Here is a 27,500-nt window from a genome sequence, read left to right as displayed (position 1 = left end):
ATATAGCTGAAATATTTATGTAGACTATTTTGTGTAGACGTTTTCTTTTGTCATTTGAGATATCTTTTCTGAACTTACGACTGAAAACTTTTTTCCTTCGTTGCCATAGGTAAGTTTCTATTCCTGCTTTACCATATTACTAGAACCTTTCATTCATACAAGTAACAATTAGGATATCCTTTCTGAAAAAAGTATTGTATGAGGTAAGTGGAGAAACTTTTACGTGTTTTTTCTTAATATTTATTGCGAGCTATGCATTGATCAATGTTCCTTGAAAGCATCTGTAACTAGAACTCTCTTCATTTCTAAACGACTTCATATGGAGTTCATTGCTCGAGTCAGGTGACCACGTCACGTGACTAACGCCTACTGCTTAAAAGGAAACTGACTTTGGATTCAGAGAGTTGGCTAAAGAACTCCTGGTCGGTGGTTTCACTGCGCGTTACAAGTAGCGTATCTTTATCTCACTAAGTTTCACCGAATAGACAAAGAGACATTGTTTCGTGAAGCTATTCCGTTGAGATGACATTGACAGTGAATTTTCAAATAAAATTAGAATTAATTTCTTAAAACGCATTTATAAGTAACGTTTTACGCCACAAGGTATTGTCTAATTAACATATAAATATTTTGTTCACAGAGAAAAAAGCTATTACAAACTACAAAGAGTTAAAATAAACTTCACCTGTTTATGCCATCAAATCAGTCAACGATGAAAGTGAATAGTTTAGCCCGAACTCTCAAATTAACCCTACTGATTGTAATATACCTGTGTCTAAGCCTTTCTATTCTGGGTCGTCCGAGTTTAACTTTTGAAGGTAAGCTTTCACTGTTTTAACATTAAACTCTGTTTAAGTTGTGAAATATATGTTTACCTTCGTCATTACTCAGTTTCTATTTCATTAAATAAATTAACATTGTATCTACTATGTGATAAGTTAAACATTCATTTATGAACAAATATAAACTTTGGGCTTTTGGCAATATTAATTTATTTATCAACTGTTTAACATAGGCCTTATTTTGAATTAGGTTATCGGCTATTTAGCATGGACCTCATGTTGAATTAGTTACTGATGCCCTCTGTGTCCTAAAGCCACACATGAAAATACTGTTTTGTTTCTTATGCCTTAAGTAATGTTTAGCATTAATTTTTCAATGAGACTTTAGATTCGTATATGGCTGTGTATTCGTGTAATAGGCTCATAAATATAAGTTCATTTTTTTCACCTAAAGGAAAAAGAAATATTCTGATTACTTTGATCGATTATTCTTTCCTTCATTGTTATGGCCCCGTAACAGTACTATATTGTATCAGATTAAAAAAACAGTACATTTTCCCTTCGTATACATTTTTTTGGAAAAGATACAAGACCTGTATTCTGATTGGCTTGTTATATCTGTATATCCTGCAAACATTAAAAGAAAATTAGCCTTAACCACACATTGATTTAAGAATTTCATTTTGTACATATCTATGTGAATATACATACATATTTTTGAACTAACATGAGTTATATTTACATATAGCCCCTGTATAGTAGGCTTTCCTTAAACACTACTTAACTGACCTGGTATTTTGGTCTGATTTATACTCTAACAAGTATTTACAGCAATATCAACATTATACTAAACTAGAACAGTGGTTTACAGCTGTAGTCTTATCTATTTCATTAATTTTGCTGATTCCAATCGGTTCAATATTCATTGATTAACTGGAGACCTACAAATAACAACATAATAGAGATGTAGTTGAGAGACGACATTTTAATGAAATGAAACTAATTGTTTTGGAGTAAATAAAGGTTGTGTAACACTCTTCTCTTACTGACTAGAACTCAACTGAATGTTTGTGTAACACTTTTTTTTTACTGACCAGAATTAAACTGAATTTTTGTGTAACACTTTTCTGTTACTGACCAGATCTCAACTAAATGTTTGTGTAGCACTCTTCTCTTACTGACCAGAATTCAATTGAATGTTTGTGTAACACTCTCCTCTTACTGACCAGAACTCAACTAAATGCTTGTGTAACTCGTTTCTCTTACTGACCAGAACTCAACTGAATGTTTCTGTAACACTCTTCTCTTACTGACCAGAACTCAACAGAATGTTTGTGTTACACTATTCTCTAACTGACCAGAACTCAACTGAATGTTTGTGTAACACTCTTCTTTTACTGACCAGAGGTCATCTGAATGTTTGTGTAATTCGCTTCTCTTACTGACCAGAACTCAACTATATGTTTCTGTAGCACTCTTCTTTTACTGACGAGAACTCAACTGAAAGTTTGTGTAGCACTCTTCTCTTACTGACCACAACTCAACTGAATATTTGTGTAGCACTCTTCTCTTACTGACCAGAATTCAACTGAATGTTTGTGTAACACTCTTCTCTTACTGACCAGAACTCAACTGAATTTTTGTGTAACATTCTTCTCTTACTGACCAGAAATCAACTGAATGTTTGTGTAACTCTCTTCTCTTACTGACCAGAACTCAACTGAATGTTTGTGTAACACTCTTTTCTTACCGAACAGAACTCAACTGAATGTTTCTGTAACATTCTTCTCTTACTGACCAGAACTCAATTGAATGCTTGTGTAGCACTCTTATCTTACTTACCAGAACTCAAATGAATGCTTGTGTAACACTCTTTTCTTACTGACCAGAACTCAACTGAATGTTTGTGTAGCACTCTTCTCTTACTGACCAAAACTCAAGTCACTGTTTGTGTAACATTCTTCTTTTACTGACCAGAACTCAACTGAATGTTTGTGTAGCACTCTTCTCTTACTGACCACAACTCAACTGAATATTTGTGTAGCACTCTTTTCTTACTGACCAGAACTCAACTGAATGTTTGTGTAACAATTTTCTCTTACTGACCAGAACTCAACTGAATCCTTGTGTAACAATTTTCTCTTACTGACCAGATCTCAATTAAATGTTTGTGAAGCACTCTTTTGTTACTGACCAGAACTCAACTGAATGTTTGTGTAGCACTCTTTTCTCACTGACCAGATCTCAACAGAATGTTTGTGGAACGCTCTTCTCTTACTGGCCAGAACTCAACTGAATGTATGTGTAACGCTCTTCTCTTACTGACCAGAACTCAACTGAATGTTTGTGTAACACTCTTTTCTTACTGAACAGAACTCAACAGAATGTTTGTGTAACACTCTTCTCTTACTGACCAGAACTCAACACAATGTTTGTGTAACACTCTTCTCTTACTGACCAGAATTCAACTGAATGTTTGTGTAACATTTTTCTCTTACTGAGCAGAACTCAACTGGATGTTTGTGTAACTCGATTTTCTTACTGACCAGAACTCAACTGAATGTTAGTGTAACACTCTTCTCTTACTGACCAGAATTCAACTGAATGTTTGTGTAACACTCTTCTTTTACTGACCAGAACTTAACTGAATGTTTGTGTAACATTATTCTCTTACTGATCAGAACTCAACAGAATGTTTGTGTAACATTCTTCTCTTACTGCCCAGAACTCAACTGAAAGCTTGTGTAGCACTCTTTTCTTACTGAACAGAACTTAAGAGAATGTTTATGTAACACTCTTCTTTTACTGACCAGAACTCATTTGAATTTCTTGTAACATTCTTCTCTTACTGACCAGAACTCAACTGAATGCTTTTGTAACTCGTTTCTCTTACTGACCAGAACTCAACAGAATGTTTGTGTAACACTTTTTTTTTACTGACCAGAATTAAACTGAATTTTTGTGTAACACATTTCTGTTACTGACCAGATCTCAACTAAATGTTTGTGTAGCACTCTTCTGTTACTGACCAGAATTCAATTGAATGTTTGTGTATCACACTTCTCTTTCTGATCAGAACTCAACTGAATGTTTGTGTAACTCGTTTCTTTTACTGACCAGAACTCAACTGAATGTTTGTGTAACACTCTTTTTTCTTACTGAACAGAACTCAACTGAATGTTTGTGTAACATTCTTCTCTCACTGACCAGAACTCAACTGAATGTTTGTTTAACTCGATTCTCTTACTGGCTAAAACTCAACTGAATATTTTTGTATCACTTTTTTTTACTTACCAAAACTCAACAGAATGTTTGTGTAACACTCTTCTCTTTCTGACCAGAACTCACCTGAATGTTTGTGTAACACTCTTTTCTTACCGAACAGAACTCAACTGAATGTTTCTGTAACATTCTTCTCTTACTGACCAGAACTCAACTGAATGCTTGTGTAACATTTTTCTCTTACTGAGCAGAACTCAACTGGATGTCTGTGTAACTCGCTTTTCTTACTGACCAGAACTCAACTGAATGTTTGTGTAACACTCTTCTCTTACTGACCAGAACTCAACTGAATGTTTGTGTAGCACTCTTCTCTTACTGACCAGAACTCAACAGAATATTTGTGTAACACTCTTCTCTTACTGAACAGAATTAAACAGAATGTTTGTGTAACACTCTTCTCTTACTCACCAGATTTCTACTAAATGTTTGTGTAGCACTCTTCTGTTACTGACGGGAACTAAACTGAATGTTTGTGTATCACTTTTCTCTTACTGACCAGAACTCAACTGAATGTATGTGTAACACTCTTTTTTTCTTACTGAACAGAACTCAACTGAATGTTTGTGTAACATTCTTCTCTCACTGACCAGAACTCAACTGAATGTTTGTCTAACTCGATTCTCTTACTGACTAAAACTCAACTGAATATTTTTGTAGCACTTTCCTTTTACTGACCAAATCTCAACTGAATGTTTGTGTAACACTCTTTTCTTACTGACCAGAACTCAACTGAATGTTTATGTAACATTCTTCTCTTACTGACCAGAACTCAACAGAATGTTTATGTAGCATTCTTCTCTTACTGACCAGAACTCAACTGAATGCTTGTGTAGCACTCTTTTCTTACTGACCAGAAATCAACTGAATATTTGTGTAGCACTCTTCTCTTACTGACCAGAACTCAACTGAATGTTTGTGTAACACTCTTCTCTTACTGACCAGAACTCAACTTAATTTTTGTGTAACATTCTTCTCTTACTGACCAGAACTCAACTGAATCCTTGTGTAACAATTTTCTCTTACTGACCAGAATCATTTAAATGTTTGTGTAGCACTCTTCTCTTACTGACCAGAACTCAACTGAATTATTGTGTAACACTCTTTTTTTACTGAACAGAACTCAACAGAATGTTTGTGTAACACTCTTCTCTTACTGACCAGAACTCAACACAATGTTTGTGTAACACTCTTCTCTTACTGACCAGAACTCAACTGAATGTTTGTGTAACATTTTTCTCTTACTGAGCAGAACTCAACTGGATGTTTGTGTAACTCGATTTTCTTACTGACCAGAACTCAACTGAATGTTTGTGTAACACTCTTCTCTTACTGACCAGAACTCAACTGAATGTTTGTGTAACACTCTTCTTTTACTGACCAGAACTTAACTGAATGTTTGTGTAACATTCTTCTCTTACTGACCAGAACTCAACAGAATGTTTGTGTAACATTCTTCTCTTACTGACCAGAACTCAACTGAATGCTTGTGTAGCACTCTTTTCTTACTGAACAGAACTTAAGAGAATGTTTGTGTAACACTCTTCTTTTACTGACCAGAACTCATTTGAATGTTTGTGTAACATTCTTGTCTTACTGACCAGAACTCAACAGAATGTTTGTGTAATATTCTTCTCTTACTGACCAGAACTCAACTGAATGTTTGTGTAACTCTCTTCTCTTACTGACTAGAACTCAACTGAATGTTTGTGTAACACTCTTCTCTTACTGATCAGAACTCAACTGAATGTTTGTGTAGCTCTTTTCTTACTGACCAGAACTCAACTGAATGTTTGTGTAACACTCTTCTCTTACTGACCAGAACTCAACTGAATGTTTGTGTAGCCATCTTCTCTTACTGACCAGAACTCAACTGAATGTTTGTGTAGCACTCTTCTCTTACTGACCAGAACTCAACTGAATGTTTGTGTAGCACTCTTCTCTTACTGACCAGAACTCAACTGAATGTTTGTGTAGCACTCTTCTCTTACTGACCAGAACTCAACTGAATGTTTGTGTATCGCTTTTCTCTTACTGACCAGAACTCAACTGAATGTATGTGTAACACTCTTTTTTTCTTACTGAACAGAACTCAACTGAATGTTTGTGTAACATTCTTCTCTCACTGACCAGAACTCAACTGAATGTTTGTCTATCTCGATTCTCTTACTGACTAAAACTCAACTGAATATTTGTGAAGCACTTTTTTTTACTGACCAAAACTCAACTGAATGTTTGTGTAACATTCTTCTCTTACTGACCAGAACTCAACAGAATGTTTGTGTAACTTTCTTTTCTTACTGACCAGAACTCAACTGAATGTTTGTGTAGAACTCCTCTCTTACTGACCAGAACTCAGCTGAATGTTTGTGTAACACTCTTCTCTTACTGAACAGAACTCAACTGAATTTTTGTGTAACATTCTTCTCTTACTGACCAGAACTCAACTGAATGTTTGTGTAGCAATTTTCTCTTACTGACCAGATCTCAACTAAATATTTGTGTAGCACTCTTCTGTTACTGACCAAAACTAAACTGAATGTTTGTGTAGCACTCTTCTCTTACTGACTAGATCTCAACAAAATGTTTGTGTAGCACTCTTCTCTTACTGACCAGAACTCAACTGAATGTTTGTGTAACACTCTTCTATTACTGAGCAGAACTCAACTGAATGTTTGTGTAATACTCTTCTCTTACTGACCAGAATTAAACTGAATGTTTGTGTAACACTCTTTTCTTACTGACCAGAACTCAACTGAATGTTTGTGTAGCACTCTTCTCTTACTGACCAGAACTCAAGTCACTGTTTGTGTAACATTCTTCTTTTACTGACCAGAACTCAACTGAATGCTTGTGTAGCACTCTTTTCTTACTGACCAGAACTCAACTGAATGTTTGTGTAACACTCTTCTCTTACTGACCAGAACTCAACTGAATGTTTGTGTAACTCTTTTCTCTTACTGACCAGAACTCAACTGAATGTTTGTGTAACACTCTTCTCTTACTGACCAGAACTCAACTGAATGTTTGTGTAACACTCTTCTATTACTGACCAGAACTCAACTGAATGTTTGTGTAACACTCTTTTTTTACTGAACAGAACTCAACAGAATGTTTGTGTAACACTCTTTTCTTACTGAACAGAACTCAACAGAATGTTTGTGTAACACTCTTCTCTTACTGACCAGAACTCAACACAATGTCTGTGTAACACTCCTCTCCTACTGACCAGAATTCAACAGAATGTTTGTGTAACATTTTACTCTTACTGAGCAGAACTCAACTGGATGTTTGTGTAACTCGCTTTTCTTACTGACCAGAACTCAACTGAATGTTTGTGTAGCACTCTTCTCTTACTGACCAGAATTCAACTGAATGTTTGTGTAACACTTTTCTTTTACTGACCATAACTTAGCCGAATGTTTGTGTAACATTCTTCTCTTACTGACCAGAACTCAACAGAATGTTTGTGTAACACTCTTCTTTTACTGACCAGAACTCAACTGAATTTTTGTGTAACATTCTTCTCTTACTGACCAGAACTCAACTGAATGCTTTTGTAACTCGTTTCTCTTACTGACCAGAACTCAACAAAATGTTTGTGTAACACTCTTCTTTTACTGACCAGAATTAAACTGAATTTTTGTGTAACACTTTTCTCTTACTGACTAAAACTCAACTGAATACTTTTGTATCACTTTTTTTACTTACCAAAACTCAAAAGAATGTTTGTGTAACACTCTTCTCTTACTGACCAGAACTCAACACAATATTTGTGTAACACTTTTCTCTTACTAACCAGAATTCAACTGAATGTTTGTGTAACATTTTTCTCTTACTGAGCAGAACTCAACTAAATGTTTGTGTAGCACTCTTCTGTTACTGACCAGAATTCAATTGAATATTTTTGTATCACTTTTTTTTACTTACCAAAACTCAACAGAATGTTTGTGTAACGCTCTTCTCTTACTGACCAGAACTCAACTGAATGTTTGTGTAGAACTCCTCTCTTACTCACCAGAACTCAGCTGAATGTTTGTGTAACACTCTTCTCTTACTGAACAGAACTCAACTGAATTTTTGTGTAACATTCTTCTCTTACTGACCAGAACCCAACTGAATCCATGTGTAGCAATTTTCTCTTACTGACCAGATCTCAACTAAATATTTGTGTATCTCGCTTCTCTTACTGACTAGAACTCAACTGAATATTTGTGTAGTACTCTTCTCTTACTGTTCAGAACTCAACTGAATGTTTGTGTAACACTCTTTTTTTCTTACTGAACAGAACTCAACTGAATGTTTGTGTAATATTTTTCTCTCACTGACCAGAACTCAACTGAATGTTTGTTTAACTCGATTCTCTTACTGAACAGAACTCAACTGAATGTTTGTGTAACATTCTTCTCTTACTGACCAGAACTCAATTGAATGCTTGTGTAGAACTCTTCTCTTACTGACCAGAACTCAACTGAATGTTTGTGTAAAGCTCTTCATTTACTGACCAGAACTCAACTGGATGATTGTGTAGCACTCTACTCTTACTGACCAGACCTCAACTGAATATTTGTGTAGCATTCTTCTCTTACTGACCAGAAATCAACTGAATGTTTGTGTAACTCTCTTCTCTTACTGACCAGAACTCAACTGAATGTTTGTGTAACACTCTTTTCTTACTGACCAGAACTCAACTGAATGTTTGTGTAACATTCTTCTCTTACTGACCAGAACTCAACTGAATGTTTGTGTAGCACTCTTCTCTTACTGACCAGAACTCAACTGAATGTTTGTGTAACACTCTTTTCTTACTGACCAGAACTCAACTGAATGTTTGTGTAGCACTCTTCTCTTACTGACCAGAACTCAACTGAATGTTTGTGTAACATTCTTCTTTTACTGACCAGAACTCAACTGAATGTTTGTGTAGCACTCTTCTCTTACTGACCAGAACTCAACTGAATGTTTGTGTAGCACTCTTTTCTTACTGACCAGAACTCAACTGAATGTTTGTGTAACAATTTTCTCTTACTGACCAGATCTCAATTAAATGTTTGTGTAAGCACTCTTTTGTTACTGACCAGAACTCAACTGAATGTTTGTGTAGCACTCTTTTCTTACTGACCAGATCTCAACAGAATGTTTGTGTAACGCTCTTCTCTTACTGACCAGAACTCAACTGAATGTTTGTGTAACGCTCTTCTCTTACTGACCAGAACTCAACTGAATGTTTGTGTAACACACTTTTCTTACTGACCAGAACTCAACTGAATGTTTGTGTAACACTCTTCTCTTACTGACCAGAACTCAACTGAATGTTTGTGTAACACTCTTCTCTTACTGACCAGAACTCAACTGAATGTTTGTGTAACATTTTTCTCTTACTGACCAGAACTCAACTGAATGTTTGTGTAACTCTTTTTCTTACTGACCAGAACTCAACTGAATGTTTGTGTAACACTCTTCTCTTACTGACCAGAACTCAACTGAATGTTTGTGTAACCCTTTTCTCTTACTGACCAGAACTCAACTGAATGTTTGTGTAACACTTTTTTCTTACTGAACAGAACTCAACTGAATGTTTGTGTAACACTCTTCTCTTACTGACCAGAACTCAACTGAATGTTTGTGTAACGCTCTTCTCTTACTGACCAGAACTCAACTGAATGTTTGTGTAACACTCTTCTCTTACTGACCAGAACTCAACTGAATGTTTGTGTAACACTCTTTTCTTACTGACCAGAACTCAACAGAATGTTTGTGTAACGCTCTTCTCTTACTGACCAGAACTCAACTGAATGTATGTGTAACGCTCTTCTCTTACTGACCAGAACTCAACTGAATGTTTGTGTAACACTCTTCTCTTACTGACCAGAACTCAACAGAATGTTTGTGTAACACTCTTCTCTTACTGACCAGAACTCAACTGAATGTTTGTGTAACATTTTTCTCTTACTGACCAGAACTCAACTGAATGCTTGTGTAGCACTCTTTTCTTACTGACCAGAACTCAACTGAATGTTTGTGTAACACTCTTCTCTTACTGACCAGAACTCAACTGAATGTTTGTGTAACACTCTTCTTTTACTGACCAGAACTTAACTGAATGTTTGTGTAACATTCTTCTCTTACTGCCCAGAACTCAACTGAATGTTTGTGTAACACTTTTTTTTACTGACCAGAATTAAACTGAATTTTTGTGTAACACATTTCTGTTACTGACCAGATCTCAACTGAATGTTTGTGTAGCACTCTTCTCTTACTGACCAGAACTCAACTGAATGTTTGTGTACACTCTTCTCTTTACTGACCAGAACTCAACTGAATGTTTGTGTAACTCTTTCTTTTACTGACCAGAACTCAACTGAATGTTTGTGTAACACTCTTTTCTTACTGACCAGAACTCAACTGAATGTTTGTGTAACATTCTTCTCTCACTGACCAGAACTCAACTGAATGTTTGTTTAACTCGATTCTCTTACTGGCTAAAACTCAACTGAATATTTTTGTATCACTTTTTTTTACTTACCAAAACTCAACAGAATGTTTGTGTAACACTCTTCTCTTTCTGACCAGAACTCACCTGAATGTTTGTGTAACACTCTTTTCTTACCGAACAGAACTCAACTGAATGTTTGTGTAACATTCTTCTCTTACTGACCAGAACTCAATTGAATGCTTGTGTAACATTTTTCTCTTACTGAGCAGAACTCAACTGGATGTTTGTGTAATCTCTTTTCTTACTGACCAGAACTCAACTGAATGTTTGTGTAGCACTCTTCTCTTACTGACCAGAACTCAACTGAATGTTTGTGTAACACTCTTCTCTTACTGACCAGAACTCAACTGAATGTTTGTGTAACTCTTTCTCTTACTGACCAGAACTCAACTGAATGTTTGTGTAACACTCTTCTCTTACTGACCAGAACTCAACTGAATGTTTGTGTAACACTTTTCTCTTACTGACCAGAACTCAACTGAATGTTTGTGTAACATTCTTCTCTTACTGACCAGAACTCAACTGAATGTTTGTGTAACACTCTTCTCTTACTGACCAGAACTCAACTGAATTTTTGTGTAACACTCTTCTCTTACTGACCAGAACTCAACTGAATGTTTGTGTAGCACTCTTTTCTTACTGAACAGAACAGAATGTTTGTGTAACACTCTTTTTTTTACTGACCAGAACTCAACTGAATGTTTGTGTAACATTCTTCTCTTACTGACCAGAACTCAACTGAATGTTTGTGTAACTCTTTCTCTTACTGACCAGAACTCAACTGAATGTTTGTGTAACACTCTTCTTTTACTGACCAGAACTCAACAGAATGTTTGTGTAACACTCTTCTCTTACTGACCAGAACTCAACTGAATGTTTGTGTAACACTCTTCTCTTACTGACCAGAACTCAACTGAATGTTTTGTAACTCTTTCTCTTACTGACCAGAACTCAACTGAATGTTTGTGTAACATTCTTCTCTTACTGACCAGAACTCAACTGAATGTTTGTGTAACGCTATTCTCTTACTGACCAGAACTCAACTGAATGTTTGTGTAACACTCTTCTCTTACTGACCAGAACTCAACTGAATGTTTGTGTAGCACTCTTTTCTTACTGAACAGAACAGAATGTTTGTGTAACACTCTTTTGTTCTTACTGAACAGAACTCAACTGAATGTTTGTGTAACATTTTTCTCTCACTGACCAGAACTCAACTGAATGTTTGTGTAACTCTCTTCTCTTACTGACCAAAACTCAACTGAATGTTTTTGTATCACTTCTTTTTACTGACCAGAACTCAACTGAATGTTTGTGTAACACTCTTCTTTTACTGACCAGAACTCAACTGAATGTTTGTGTAACATTCTTCTCTTACTGACCAGAACTCAACTGAATGTTTGTGTAACATTCTTCTCTTACTGACCAGAACTCAACTGAATGTTTGTGTAACTCTCTTCTCTTACTGACTAGAACTCAACTGAATGTTTGTGTAGTACTCTTCTCTTACTGACCAGAACTCAACTGAATGTTTGTGTAACTCTTTTTCTTACTGACCAGAACTCAACTGAATGTTTGTGTAACACTCTTCTCTTACTGACCAGAACTCAACTGAATGTTTGTGTAGCCATCTTCTCTTACTGACCAGAACTCAACTGAATGTTTGTGTAACGCCTTTCTCTTACTGACCAGAACTCAACTGAATGTTTGTGTAACACTCTTTTTTACTGAACAGAACTCAACTGAATGTTTGTGTAACATTCTTCTCTTACTGACCAGAACTCAACTGAATGTTTGTGTAACTCTTTCTCTTACTGACCAGAACTCAACTGAATGTTTGTGTAACACTCTTCTTTTACTGACCAGAACTCAACTGAATGTTTGTGTAACATTCTTCTCTTACTGACCAGAACTCAACTGAATGTTTGTGTAACTCTTTCTTTTACTGACCAGAACTCAACTGAATGTTTGTGTAACACTCTTTTTTCTTACTGACCAGAACTCAACTGAATGTTTGTGTAACTCTCTTCTCTTACTGACCAGAACTCAACTGAATGTTTGTGTAAGCACTTTTCTTTTACTGACCAAAACTCAACTGAATGTTTGTGTAACATTCTTTTCTTACTGACCAGAACTCAACTGAATGTTTGTGTAACTTTTTTTTCTTACTGACCAGAACTCAACTGAATGTTTGTGTAACACTTTTCTCTTACTGACCAGAACTCAACTGAATGTTTGTGTAGCACTCTTCTCTTACTGACCAGAACTCAACTGAATGTTTTGTAACACTCTTCTCTTACTGACCAGAACTCAACTGAATGTTTGTGTAACACTCTTTTTTTTACTGAACAGAACTCAACTGAATGTTTGTGTAACATTCTCTCTTACTGACCAGAACTCAACTGAATGTTTGTGTAACACTCTTCTCTTACTGACCAGAACTCAACTGAATGTTTGTGTAACATTCTTCTCTTACTGACCAGAACTCAACTGAATGTTTGTGTAGCAATTTTCTCTTACTGACCAGAACTCAACTGAATGTTTGTGTAGCACTCTTCTCTTACTGACCAGAACTCAACTGAATGTTTGTGTAGCACTCTTCTCTTACTGACCAGAACTCAACTGAATGTTTGTGTAACGCTCTTCTCTTACTGACCAGAACTCAACTGAATGTTTGTGTAACACTCTTCTCTTACTGACCAGAACTCAACTGAATGTTTGTGTAGCACTCTTTTTACTTACTGAACAGAACAGAATGTTTGTGTAACACTCTTCTCTTACTGACCAGAACTCAACTGAATGTTTGTGTAACATTCTTCTCTTACTGACCAGAACTCAACTGAATGTTTTGTAACTCTTTCTCTTACTGACCAGAACTCAACTGAATGTTTGTGTAACACTCTTCTTTTACTGACCAGAACTCAACTGAATGTTTGTGTAACATTCTTCTCTTACTGACCAGAACTCAACTGAATGTTTGTGTAACTCTTTCTTTTACTGACCAGAACTCAACTGAATGTTTGTGTAACACTCTTTTCTTACTGACCAGAACTCAACTGAATGTTTGTGTAACATTTTTCTCTTACTGACCAGAACTCAACTGAATGTTTGTGTAACTCGATTCTCTTACTGACCAGAACTCAACTGAATATTTTTGTATCACTTTTTTTTACTGACCAGAACTCAACTGAATGTTTGTGTAACACTCTTCTTTTACTGACCAGAACTCAACTGAATGTTTGTGTAACATTCTTCTCTTACTGACCAGAACTCAACTGAATGTTTGTGTAACATTCTTCTCTTACTGACCAGAACTCAACTGAATGTTTGTGTAACTCTCTTCTCTTACTGACCAGAACTCAACTGAATGTTTGTGTAACACTCTTCTCTTACTGACCAGAACTCAACTGAATGTTTGTGTAACTCTTTTTCTTACTGACCAGAACTCAACTGAATGTTTGTGTAACACTCTTCTCTTACTGACCAGAACTCAACTGAATGTTTGTGTAGCCATCTTCTTTTACTGACCAGAACTCAACTGAATGTTTGTGTAACGCTTTTCTCTTACTGACCAGAACTCAACTGAATGTTTGTGTAACACTCTTTTTTCTTACTGACCAGAACTCAACTGAATGTTTGTGTAACATTCTTCTCTTACTGACCAGAACTCAACTGAATGTTTGTGTAACTCGATTCTCTTACTGACCAGAACTCAACTGAATGTTTGTGTAACACTCTTCTTTTACTGACCAGAACTCAACTGAATGTTTGTGTAACATTCTTCTCTTACTGACCAGAACTCAACTGAATGTTTGTGTAACTCTTTCTTTTACTGACCAGAACTCAACTGAATGTTTGTGTAACACTCTTTTCTTCTTACTGACCAGAACTCAACTGAATGTTTGTGTAGCACTCTTCTCTTACTGACCAGAACTCAACTGAATGTTTTGTAACACTCTTCTCTTACTGACCAGAACTCAACTGAATGTTTGTGTAACACTCTTTTTTCTTACTGAACAGAACTCAACTGAATGTTTGTGTAACATTCTTCTCTTACTGACCAGAACTCAACTGAATGTTTGTGTAGCACTTTCTTTTACTGACCAAAACTCAACTGAATGTTTGTGTAACGCTTTTCTCTTACTGACCAGAACTCAACTGAATGTTTGTGTAACATTCTTCTCTTACTGACCAGAACTCAACTGAATGTTTGTGTAGAACTCTTCTCTTACTGACCAGAACTCAACTGAATGTTTGTGTAACACTCTTCTCTTACTGACCAGAACTCAACTGAATGTTTGTGTAACATTTTTCTCTTACTGACCAGAACTCAACTGAATGTTTGTGTAACTCTTTCTCTTACTGACCAGAACTCAACTGAATGTTTGTGTAACACTCTTCTTTTACTGACCAGAACTCAACTGAATGTTTGTGTAACATTCTTCTCTTACTGACCAGAACTCAACTGAATGTTTGTGTAATTCTTTTCTTTTACTGACCAGAACTCAACTGAATGTTTGTGTAACACTCTTTTCTTACTGACCAGAACTCAACTGAATGTTTGTGTAGCACTCTTTTCTTACTGAACAGAACTGAATGTTTGTGTAACATTCTTCTCTTACTGACCAGAACTCAACTGAATGTTTTGTAACTCTTTCTTTTACTGACCAGAACTCAACTGAATGTTTGTGTAACACTCTTCTCTTACTGACCAGAACTCAACTGAATGTTTGTGTAACACTCTTCTTTTACTGACCAGAACTCAACTGAATGTTTGTGTAACATTCTTCTCTTACTGACCAGAACTCAACTGAATGTTTGTGTAACATTCTTCTCTTACTGACCAGAACTCAACTGAATGTTTGTGTAACTCTCTTCTCTTACTGACCAGAACTCAACTGAATGTTTGTGTAACACTCTTCTCTTACTGACCAGAACTCAACTGAATGTTTGTGTAACTCTTTTTTCTTACTGACCAGAACTCAACTGAATGTTTGTGTAACACTCTTCTCTTACTGACCAGAACTCAACTGAATGTTTGTGTAGCATCTTCTCTTACTGACCAGAACTCAACTGAATGTTTGTGTAACACTTTTCTCTTACTGACCAGAACTCAACTGAATGTTTGTGTAACACTCTTTTTTCTTACTGACCAGAACTCAACTGAATGTTTGTGTAACATTCTTCTCTCACTGACCAGAACTCAACTGAATGTTTGTCTAACTCGATTCTCTTACTGACCAGAACTCAACAAAATGTTTGTGTAACACTCTTCTTTTACTGACCAGAACTCAACTGAATGTTTGTGTAACATTCTTCTCTTACTGACCAGAACTCAACTGAATGTTTGTGTAACACTTTTCTCTTACTGACCAGAACTCAACTGAATGTTTGTGTAGCACTCTTCTCTTACTGACCAGAACTCAACTGAATGTTTGTGTAACACTCTTCTTTTACTGACCAGAACTCAACTGAATGTATGTGTAACATTCTTCTCTTACTGACCAAAACTCAACTGAATGTTTGTGTAGCACTTTCTTTTACTGACCAAATCTCAACTGAATGTTTTGTGTAACGCTTTTCTCTTACTGACCAGAACTCAACTGAATGTTTGTGTAACATTCTTCTCTTACTGACCAGAACTCAACAGAATGTTTGTGTAGAACTCTTCTCTTACTGACCAGAACTCAACTGAATATTTGTGTAACACTCTTCTCTTACTGACCAGAACCTAACTGAATTTTTGTGTAACATTCTTCTCTTACTGACCAGAACTCAACTGAATGTTTGTGTAGCAATTTTCTCTTACTGACCAGAACTCAACTAAATGTTTGTGTAGCACTCTTCTCTTACTGACCAGAACTCAACTGAATGTTTGTGTAGCACTCTTCTCTTACTGACCAGAACTCAACAGAATGTTTGTGTAACGCTATTCTCTTACTGACCAGAACTCAACTGAATGTTTGTGTAACGCTCTTCTCTTACTGACCAGAACTCAACTGAATGTTTGTGTAGCACTCTTTTCTTACTGAACAGAACAGAATGTTTGTGTAACACTCTTCTTTTACTGACCAGAACTCAACTGAATGTTTGTGTAACATTCTTCTCTTACTGACCAGAACTCAACTGAATGTTTTTGTAACTCTTTCTCTTACTGACCAGAACTCAACTGAATGTTTGTGTAACACTCTTCTTTTACTGACCAGAACTCAACTGAATGTTTGTGTAATATTCTTCTCTTACTGACCAGAACTCAACTGAATGTTTGTGTAACTCTTTTCTTTTACTGACCAGAACTCAACTGAATGTTTGTGTAACACTCTTTTCTTACTGAACAGAACTCAACTGAATGTTTGTGTAACATTTTTCTCTTACTGACCAGAACTCAACTGAATGTTTGTGTAACTCGATTCTCTTACTGACCAAAACTCAACTGAATATTTTGTATCACTTTTTTTTTACTGACCAAAACTCAACTGAATGTTTGTGTAACACTCTTCTTTTACTGACCAGAACTCAACTGAATGTTTGTGTAACATTCTTCTCTTACTGACCAGAACTCAACAGAATGTTTGTGTAACATTCTTCTCTTACTGACCAGAACTCAACTGAATGTTTGTGTAACTCTCTTCTCTTACTGACCAGAACTCAACTGAATGTTTGTGTGGTACTCTTCTCTTACTGACCAGAACTCAACTGAATGTTTGTGTAACTCTTTTTCTTACTGACCAGAACTCAACTGAATGTTTGTGTAACACTCTTCTCTTACTGACCAGAACTCAACTGAATGTTTGTGTAGCCATCTTCTCTTACTGACCAGAACTCAACTGAATGTTTGTGTAACGCTTTTCTCTTACTGACCAGAACTCAACTGAATGTTTGTGTAACACTCTTTTTTCTTACTGACCAGAACTCAACTGAATGTTTGTGTAACATTCTTCTCTCACTGACCAGAACTCAACTGAATGTTTGTGTAACTCTTTCTCTTACTGACTAAAACTCAACTGAATATTTGTGTAACACTTTCTTTTACTGACCAAAACTCAACTGAATGTTTGTGTAACATTCTTCTCTTACTGACCAGAACTCAACAGAATGTTTGTGTAACGCATTTCTCTTACTGACCAGAACTCAACTGAATGTTTGTGTAACATTCTTCTCTTACTGACCAGAACTCAACTGAATGTTTGTGTAGAACTCCTCTCTTACTGACCAGAACTCAGCTGAATGTTTGTGTAACACTCTTCTCTTACTGACCAGAACTCAACTGAATTTTTGTGTAACATTCTTCTCTTACTGACCAGAACTCAACTGAATGCTTGTGTAGCAATTTTCTCTAACTGACCAGAACTCAACTGAATGTTTGTGTAGCACTCTTCTCTTACTGACCAGAACTCAACAGAATGTTTGTGTAACGCTATTCTCTTACTGACCAGAACTCAACTGAATGTTTGTGTAACACTCTTCTCTTACTGACCAGAACTCAACTGAATGCTTGTGTAGCACTCTTTTCTTACTGAACAGAACAGAATGTTTGTGTAACACTCTTCTTTTACTGACCAGAACTCAACTGAATTTTTGTGTAACATTCTTCTCTTACTGACCAGAACTCAACTGAATGTTTTGTAACTCTTTCTCTTACTGACCAGAACTCAACAAAATGTTTGTGTAACACTCTTCTTTTACTGACCAGAACTCAACTGAATGTTTGTGTAACATTCTTCTCTTACTGACCAGAACTCAACTGAATGTTTGTGTAACCTCTTTCTTTTACTGACCAGAACTCAACTGAATGTTTGTGTAACACTCTTTTGTTCTTACTGACCAGAACTCAACTGAATGTTTGTGTAGCACTCTTTTCTTACTGAACAGAACTGAATGTTTGTGTAACATTCTTCTCTTACTGACCAGAACTCAACTGAATGTTTTGTAACTCTTTTCTCTTACTGACCAGAACTCAACTGAATGTTTGTGTAACACTCTTCTCTTACTGACCAGAACTCAACTGAATGTTTGTGTAACACTCTTCTTTTACTGACCAGAACTTAACTGAATGTTTGTGTAACATTCTTCTCTTACTGACCAGAACTCAACAGAATGTTTGTGTAACATTCTTCTCTTACTGACCAGAACTCAACTGAATGTTTGTGTAATATTCTTCTCTTACTGACCAGAACTCAACTGAATGTTTGTGTAACTCTCTTCTCTTACTGACTAGAACTCAACTGAATGTTTGTGTGGTACTCTTCTCTTACTGATTAGAACTCAACTGAATGTTTGTGTAACTCTTTTTCTTACTGACCAGAACTCAACTGAATGTTTGTGTAACACTCTTCTCTTACTGACCAGAACTCAACTGAATGTTTGTGTAGCCATCTTCTCTTACTGACCAGAACTCAACTGAATGTTTGTGTAACACTTTTCTCTTACTGACCAGAACTCAACTGAATGTTTGTGTAACTCGATTCTCTTACTGACTAAAACTCAACTGAATGTTTATGTAACATTCTTCTCTTACTGACCAGAACTCAACCGAATGTTTGTGTAACTTTCTTTTCTTACTGACCAGAACTCAACTGAATGTTTGTGTAACACTTTTCTTTTACTGACCAGAACTCAACTGAATGTTTGTGTAGCACTCTTCTCTTACTGACCAGAACTCAACTGAATGTTTGTGTAACACTCTTCTCTTACTGACCAGAACTCAACTGAATGTTTGTGTAACACTCTTTTCTTACTGAACAGAACTCAACTGAATGTTTGTGTAACATTCTTCTCTTACTGACCAGAACTCAACTGAATGCTTGTGTAACATTTTTCTCTTACTGAGCAGAACTCAACTGGATGTTTGTGTAACTCGCTTTTCTTACTGACCAGAACTCAACTGAATGTTTGTGTAGCACTCTTCTCTTACTGACCAGAACTCAACTGAATGTTTGTGTAACACTCTTCTCTTACTGACCAGAACTCAACTGAATGTTTGTGTAACACTCTTCTTTTACTGACCAGAACTTAACTGAATGTTTGTGTAACATTCTTCTCTTACTGACCAGAACTCAACTGAATGTTTGTGTAACATTCTTCTCTTACTGACCAGAACTCAACTGAATGTTTGTGTAGCACTCTTTTCTTACTGAACAGAACAGAATGTTTGTGTAACACTCTTTTTTTACTGACCAGAACTCAACTGAATGTTTGTGTAACATTCTTCTCTTACTGACCAGAACTCAACTGAATGTTTTGTAACTCTTTTCTCTTACTGACCAGAACTCAACTGAATGTTTGTGTAACACTCTTCTGTTACCGACCAGAACTCAACTGAATGTATGTGTAACACTCTTTTTTTTACTGAACAAAACTCAACTGAATGTTTGTGTAACATTCTTCTCTCACTGACAAGAACTCAACTGAATGTTTGTGTAACTCGATTTTCTTACTGACCAAAACTCAACTGAATATTTTTGTAACACTTTTTTTTTACTGACCAGAACTCAACTGAATGTTTGTGTAACACTCTTCTCTTACTGACCAGAACTCAACAGAATGTTTGTGTAACACTCTTCTTTTACTGACCAGAACTCAATTGAATGTTTGTGTAACATTCTTCTCTTACTGACCAGAACTCAACAGAATGTTTGTGTAACATTCTTCTCTTACTGACCAGAACTCAAATGAATGTTTGTGTAACTCTCTTCTCTTACTGACCAGAACTCAACTGAATGTTTGTGTAACACTCTTCTCTTACTGACCAGAACTCAACTGAATGTTTGTGTAGCCATCTTCTCTTACTGACCAGAACTCAACTGAATGTTTGTGTAACACTTTTCTATTACTGAGCAGAACTCAACTGAATGTTTGTGTAACACTCTTCTCTTACTGACCAGAATTAAACTGAATGTTTGTGTAACACTCTTTTCTTACTGACCAGAACTCAACTGAATGTTTGTGTAGCACTCTTTTCTTACTGACCAGAACTCAACTGAATGTTTGTGTAACTCGCTTCTCTTACTGACCAGAACTCAACTGAATGTTTGTGTAACACTCTTCTCTTACTGACCAGAACTCAACTGAATGTTTGTGTAACTCTTTTTCTTACTGACCAGAACTCAACTGAATGTTTGTGTAACACTCTTCTCTTACTGACCAGAACTCAACTGAATGTTTGTGTAGCATCTTCTCTTACTGACCAGAACTCAACTGAATGTTTGTGTAACACTTTTCTTTTACTGACCAGAACTCAACTGAATGTTTGTGTAACACTCTTTTTTTCTTACTGACCAGAACTCAACTGAATGTTTGTGTAACATTCTTCTCTTACTGACCAGAACTCAACTGAATGTTTGTGTAACTCTCTTCTCTTACTGACCAGAACTCAACTGAATGTTTGTGTAACATTTTCTTTTACTGACCAAAACTCAACTGAATGTTTGTGTAACATTCTTCTCTTACTGACCAGAACTCAACTGAATGTTTGTGTAACGCATTTCTCTTACTGACCAGAACTCAACTGAATGTTTGTGTAACATTCTTCTCTTACTGACCAGAACTCAACTGAATGTTTGTGTAGAACTCTTCTCTTACTGACCAGAACTCAACTGAATGTTTGTGTAACACTCTTCTCTTACTGACCAGAACTCAACTGAATGTTTGTGTAACATTCTTCTCTTAGTGACCAGAACTCAACTGAATGTATGTGTAACAATCATTTTTTCTTACTGAACAGAACTCAACTGAATGTTTGTGTAGCACTCTTCTCTTACTGACCAGAACTCAACTGAATGTTTGTGTAGCACTCTTCTCTTACTGACCAGAACTCAACTGAATGTTTGTGTAACACTCTTCTCTTACTGACCAGAACTCAACTGAATGTTTGTGTAACACTCTTCTCTTACTGACCAGAACTCAACTGAATGTTTGTGTAGCACTCTTTTCTTACTGAACAGAACAGAATGTTTGTGTAACACTCTTCTTTTACTGACCAGAACTCAACTGAATGTTTGTGTAACATTCTTCTCTTACTGACCAGAACTCAACTGAATGTTTGTGTAACTCTTTCTCTTACTGACCAGAACTCAACTGAATGTTTGTGTAACACTCTTCTCTTACTGACCAGAACTCAACTGAATGTTTGTGTAACACTCTTCTTTTACTGACCAGAACTCAACTGAATGTTTGTGTAACATTCTTCTCTTACTGACCAGAACTCAACTGAATGTTTGTGTAACATTCTTCTCTTACTGACCAGAACTCAACTGAATGTTTGTGTAACATTCTTCTCTTACTGACCAGAACTCAACTGAATGTTTGTGTAACTCTCTTCTCTTACTGACCAGAACTCAACTGAATGTTTGTGTAACACTCTTCTCTTACTGACCAGAACTCAACTGAATGTTTGTGTAACTCTTTTCTTACTGACCAGAACTCAACTGAATGTTTGTGTAACACTCTTCTCTTACTGACCAGAACTCAACTGAATGTTTGTGTAGCATCTTCTCTTACTGACCAGAACTCAACTGAATGTTTGTGTAACACTCTTCTCTTACTGACAGAACTCAACTGAATGTTTGTGTAACATTCTTCTCTTACTGACCAGAACTCAACTGAATGTTTGTGTAACTCTTCTCTCTTACTGACCAGAACTCAACTGAATGTTTGTGTAACACTCTTTTTTCTTACTGACCAGAACTCAACTGAATGTTTGTGTAACTCTTCTCTTACTGACCAGAACTCAACTGAATGTTTGTGAAGCACTTTCTTTTACTGACCAGAACTCAACTGAATGTTTGTGTAACATTCTTCTCTTACTGACCAGAACTCAACTGAATGTTTGTGTAACTTTCTTTTCTTACTGACCAGAACTCAACTGAATGTTTGTGTAACATTCTTCTCTTACTGACCAGAACTCAACTGAATGTTTTGTAACATTTTTCTCTTACTGACCAGAACTCAACTGAATGTTTGTGTAACTACTTTTCTTACTGACCAGAACTCAACTGAATGTTTGTGTAGCACTCTTCTCTTACTGACCAGAACTCAACTGAATGTTTGTGTAACACTCTTCTCTTACTGACCAGAACTCAACTGAATGTTTGTGTAACACTCTTCTTTTACTGACCAGAACTTAACTGAATGTTTGTGTAACATTCTTTTCTTACTGACCAGAACTCAACTGAATGTTTAAGTAGCACTCTTTTCTTACTGACCAGAACTCAAGTCACTGTTTGTGTAACTCGCTTCTCTTACTGACCAGAACTCAACTGAATGTTTGTGTGGTACTCTTCTCTTACTGACCAGAACTCAACTGAATGTTTGTGTAACTCTTTTTTCTTACTGACCAGAACTCAACTGAATGTTTGTGTAACACTCTTCTCTTACTGACCAGAACTCAACTGAATGTTTGTGTAGCATCTTCTCTTACTGACCAGAACTCAACTGAATGTTTGTGTAACACTTTTCTTTTACTGACCAGAACTCAACTGAATGTTTGTGTAACACTCTTTTTTCTTACTGACCAGAACTCAACTGAATGTTTGTGTAACATTCTTCTCTTACTGACCAGAACTCAACTGAATGTTTGTGTAACTCGATTCTCTTACTGACTAAAACTCAACTGAATATTTGTGTAACATTTTCTTTTACTGACCAGAACTCAACTGAATGTTTGTGTAACATTCTTCTCTTACTGACCAGAACTCAACAGAATGTTTGTGTAACGCATTTCTCTTACTGACTAGAACTCAACTGAATGTTTGTGTAACATTCTTCTCTTACTGACCAGAACTCAACTGAATGTTTGTGTAGAACTCTTCTCTTACTGACCAGAACTCAACTGAATGTTTGTGTAACACTCTTCTCTTACTGACCAGAACTCAACTGAATTTTGTGTAACATTCTTCTCTTACTGACCAGAACTCAACTGAATGTTTGTGTAGCACTTTTCTCTTACTGACCAGAACTCAACTGAATGTTTGTGTAGCACTCTTCTCTTACTGACCAGAACTCAACTGAATGTTTGTGTAGCACTCTTCTCTTACTGACCAGAACTCAACTGAATGTTTGTGTAACACTCTTCTCTTACTGACCAGAACTCAACTGAATGTTTGTGTAACACTCTTCTCTTACTGACCAGAACTCAACTGAATGTTTGTGTAGCACTCTTTTCTTACTGAACAGAACAGAATGTTTGTGTAACACTCTTCTTTTACTGACCAGAACTCAACTGAATTTTTGTGTAACATTCTTCTCTTACTGACCAGAACTCAACTGAATGTTTTGTAACTCGTTTCTCTTACTGACCAGAACTCAACTGAATGTTTGTGTAACACTCTTCTTTTACTGACCAGAACTCAACTGAATGTTTGTGTAACATTCTTCTCTTACTGACCAGAACTCAACTGAATGTTTGTGTAACTCGTTTCTCTTACTGACCAGAACTCAACTGAATGTTTGTGTAACACTCTTCTCTTACTGACCAGAACTCAACTGAATGTTTGTGTAACACTCTTCTTTTACTGACCAGAACTCAACTGAATGTTTGTGTAACATTCTTCTCTTACTGACCAGAACTCAACTGAATGTTTGTGTAACATTCTTCTCTTACTGACCAGAACTCAACTGAATGTTTGTGTAATATTCTTCTCTTACTGACCAGAACTCAACTGAATGTTTGTGTAACTCTCTTCTTTTACTGACCAGAACTCAACTGAATGTTTGTGTAACTCTTCTCTTACTGACCAGAACTCAACTGAATGTTTGTGTAACTCTTTTTCTTACTGACCAGAACTCAACTGAATGTTTGTGTAACACTCTTCTCTTACTGACCAGAACTCAACTGAATGTTTGTGTAGCATCTTCTCTTACTGACCAGAACTCAACTGAATGTTTGTGTAACACTTTTCTCTTACTGACCAGAACTCAACTGAATGTTTGTGTAACATTCTTCTCTTACTGACCAGAACTCAACTGAATGTTTGTGTAACTCTTTCTCTTACTGACCAGAACTCAACTGAATGTTTGTGTAACACTCTTTTTTCTTACTGACCAGAACTCAACTGAATGTTTGTGTAACTCGATTCTCTTACTGACCAAAACTCAACTGAATGTTTGTGAAGCACTTTCTTTTACTGACCAAAACTCAACTGAATGTTTGTGTAACATTCTTCTCTTACTGACCAGAACTCAACTGAATGTTTGTGTAACTTTCTTTTCTTACTGACCAGAACTCAACTGAATGTTTGTGTAACATTCTTCTCTTACTGACCAGAACTCAACTGAATGCTTGTGTAACACTTTTTTCTCTTACTGAGCAGAACTCAACTGAATGTTTGTGTAACTCTTTTTTCTTACTGACCAGAACTCAACTGAATGTTTGTGTAGCACTCTTCTCTTACTGACCAGAACTCAACTGAATGTTTGTGTAACACTCTTCTCTTGCTCACCAGAACTCAACTGAATATTTGTGTAACACTCTTCTTTTACTGACCAGAACTCAACTGAATGTTTGTGTAACATTCTTCTCTTACTGACCAGAACTCAACTGAATGTTTGTGTAACATTCTTCTCTTACTGACCAGAACTCAACTGAATGTTTGTGTAGCACTCTTTTCTTACTGAACAGAACAGAATGTTTGTGTAACACTCTTCTTTTACTGACCAGAACTCAACTGAATGTTTGTGTAACATTCTTCTCTTACTGACCAGAACTCAACTGAATGTTTTGTAACTCTTTCTCTTACTGACCAGAACTCAACTGAATGTTTGTGTAACACTCTTCTTTTACTGACCAGAACTCAACTGAATGTTTGTGTAACACTCTTTTTTTTACTGACCAGAACTCAACTGAATGTTTGTGTAACATTCTTCTCTTACTGACCAGAACTCAACTGAATGTTTGTGTAACTCGATTTTCTTACTGACTAGAACTCAACTGAATATTTTTGTATCACTTTTTTTTTACTGACCAAAACTCAACTGAATGTTTGTGTAACACTCTTCTCTTACTGACCAGAACTCAACTGAATGTTTGTGTAACACTCTTCTTTTACTGACCAGAACTCAACTGAATGTTTGTGTAACATTCTTCTCTTACTGACCAGAACTCAACTGAATGTTTGTGTAACTCTCTTCTCTTACTGACCAGAACTCAACTGAATGTTTGTGTAACACTCTTCTCTTACTGACCAGAACTCAACTGAATGTTTGTGTAGCATCTTCTCTTACTGACCAGAACTCAACTGAATGTTTGTGTAACACTCTTCTCTTACTGACCAGAACTCAACTGAATGTTTGTGTAACACTCTTCTCTTACTGACCAGAACTCAACTGAATGTTTGTGTAACACTCTTTTCTTACTGACCAGAACTCAACTGAATGTTTGTGTAGCACTCTTTTCTTACTGACCAGAACTCAACTGAATGTTTGTGTAACATTCTTCTTTTACTGACCAGAACTCAACTGAATGTTTGTGTAACACTCTTTTCTTACTGACCAGAACTCAACTGAATGTTTGTGTAACACTCTTCTCTTACTGACCAGAACTCAACTGAATGTTTGTGTAACACTTTTCTCTTACTGACCAGAACTCAACTGAATCTTTGTGTAACAATTTTCTCTTACTGACCAGAACTCAACTGAATGTTTGTGTAACATTTTTCTCTTACTGAGCAGAACTCAACTGGATGTTTGTGTAACTCGTTTCTCTTACTGACCAGAACTCAACTGAATGTTTGTGTAGCACTCTTCTCTTACTGACCAGAACTCAACTGAATGTTTGTGTATCACTTTTTTTTACTGACCAGAACTCAACTGAATGTTTGTGTAACACTCTTCTCTTACTGACCAGAACTCAACTGAATGTTTGTGTGGTACACTTCTCTTACTGACCAGAACTCAACTGAATGTTTGTGTAACTCTTTTTCTTACTGACCAGAACTCAACTGAATGTTTGTGTAACACTCTTCTCTTACTGACCAGAACTCAACTGAATGTTTGTGTAGCCATCTTTTCTTACTGACCAGAACTCAACTGAATGTTTGTGTAGCACTCTTCTCTTACTGACCAGAACTCAACTGAATGTTTGTGTAACACTTTTCTCTTACTGACCAGAACTCAACTGAATGTTTGTGTAACACTCTTTTTTCTTACTGACCAGAACTCAACTGAATGTTTGTGTAACATTCTTCTCTTACTGACCAGAACTCAACTGAATGTTTGTGTAACTCTTCTCTTACTGACCAGAACTCAACTGAATGTTTGTGAAGCACTTTCTTTTACTGACCAGAACTCAACTGAATGTTTGTGTAACATTCTTCTCTTACTGACCAGAACTCAACTGAATGTTTGTGTAACTTTCTTTTCTTACTGACCAGAACTCAACTGAATGTTTGTGTAACACTTTTCTCTTACTGACCAGAACTCAACTGAATGTTTGTGTAGCACTCTTCTCTTACTGACCAGAACTCAACTGAATGTTTTGTAACACTCTTCTCTTACTGACCAGAACTCAACTGAATGTTTGTGTAACACTCTTTTTTCTTACTGACCAGAACTCAACTGAATGTTTGTGTAACATTCTTCTCTTACTGACCAGAACTCAACTGAATGTTTGTGTAGCAATTTTCTCTTACTGACCAGAACTCAACTGAATGTTTGTGTAGCACTCTTCTCTTACTGACCAGAACTCAACTGAATGTTTGTGTAGCACTCTTCTCTTACTGACCAGAACTCAACTGAATGTTTGTGTAACGCTATTCTCTTACTGACCAGAACTCAACTGAATGTATGTGTAACGCTCTTCTCTTACTGACCAGAACTCAACTGAATGCTTGTGTAGCACTCTTTTCTTACTGAACAGAACAGAATGTTTGTGTAACATTCTTCTCTTACTGACCAGAACTCAACTGAATGTTTTGTAACTCTTTTCTCTTACTGACCAGAACTCAACT

The 27,500-nt window shown here is 36.3% G+C and overlaps 1 protein-coding gene across 1 annotated transcript in view; it reads left to right on the top strand.

Moving 5' to 3' along the window:
* Positions 1-416: 416 nt before the first annotated feature.
* Positions 417-27,500, top strand: part of LOC143237400 (neurotrimin-like) — a 201,336-nt gene continuing 174,252 nt past the window's right edge. The window contains exon 1 of the mRNA XM_076476625.1: positions 417-818. Coding sequence (XP_076332740.1) covers positions 692-818 — 127 coding nt within the window. The 5' untranslated portion in view covers positions 417-691. The remainder of the gene's footprint in view (positions 819-27,500) is intronic.

The sequence above is a fragment of the Tachypleus tridentatus genome, chromosome 13 (genome assembly GCF_004210375.1).
Source record: "Tachypleus tridentatus isolate NWPU-2018 chromosome 13, ASM421037v1, whole genome shotgun sequence".
NCBI classification, from domain to species: domain Eukaryota; kingdom Metazoa; phylum Arthropoda; class Merostomata; order Xiphosura; family Limulidae; genus Tachypleus; species Tachypleus tridentatus.
Note: the sequence above shows the minus strand (reverse complement) of the source record. Positions and strands in the feature narration are given on the sequence as shown.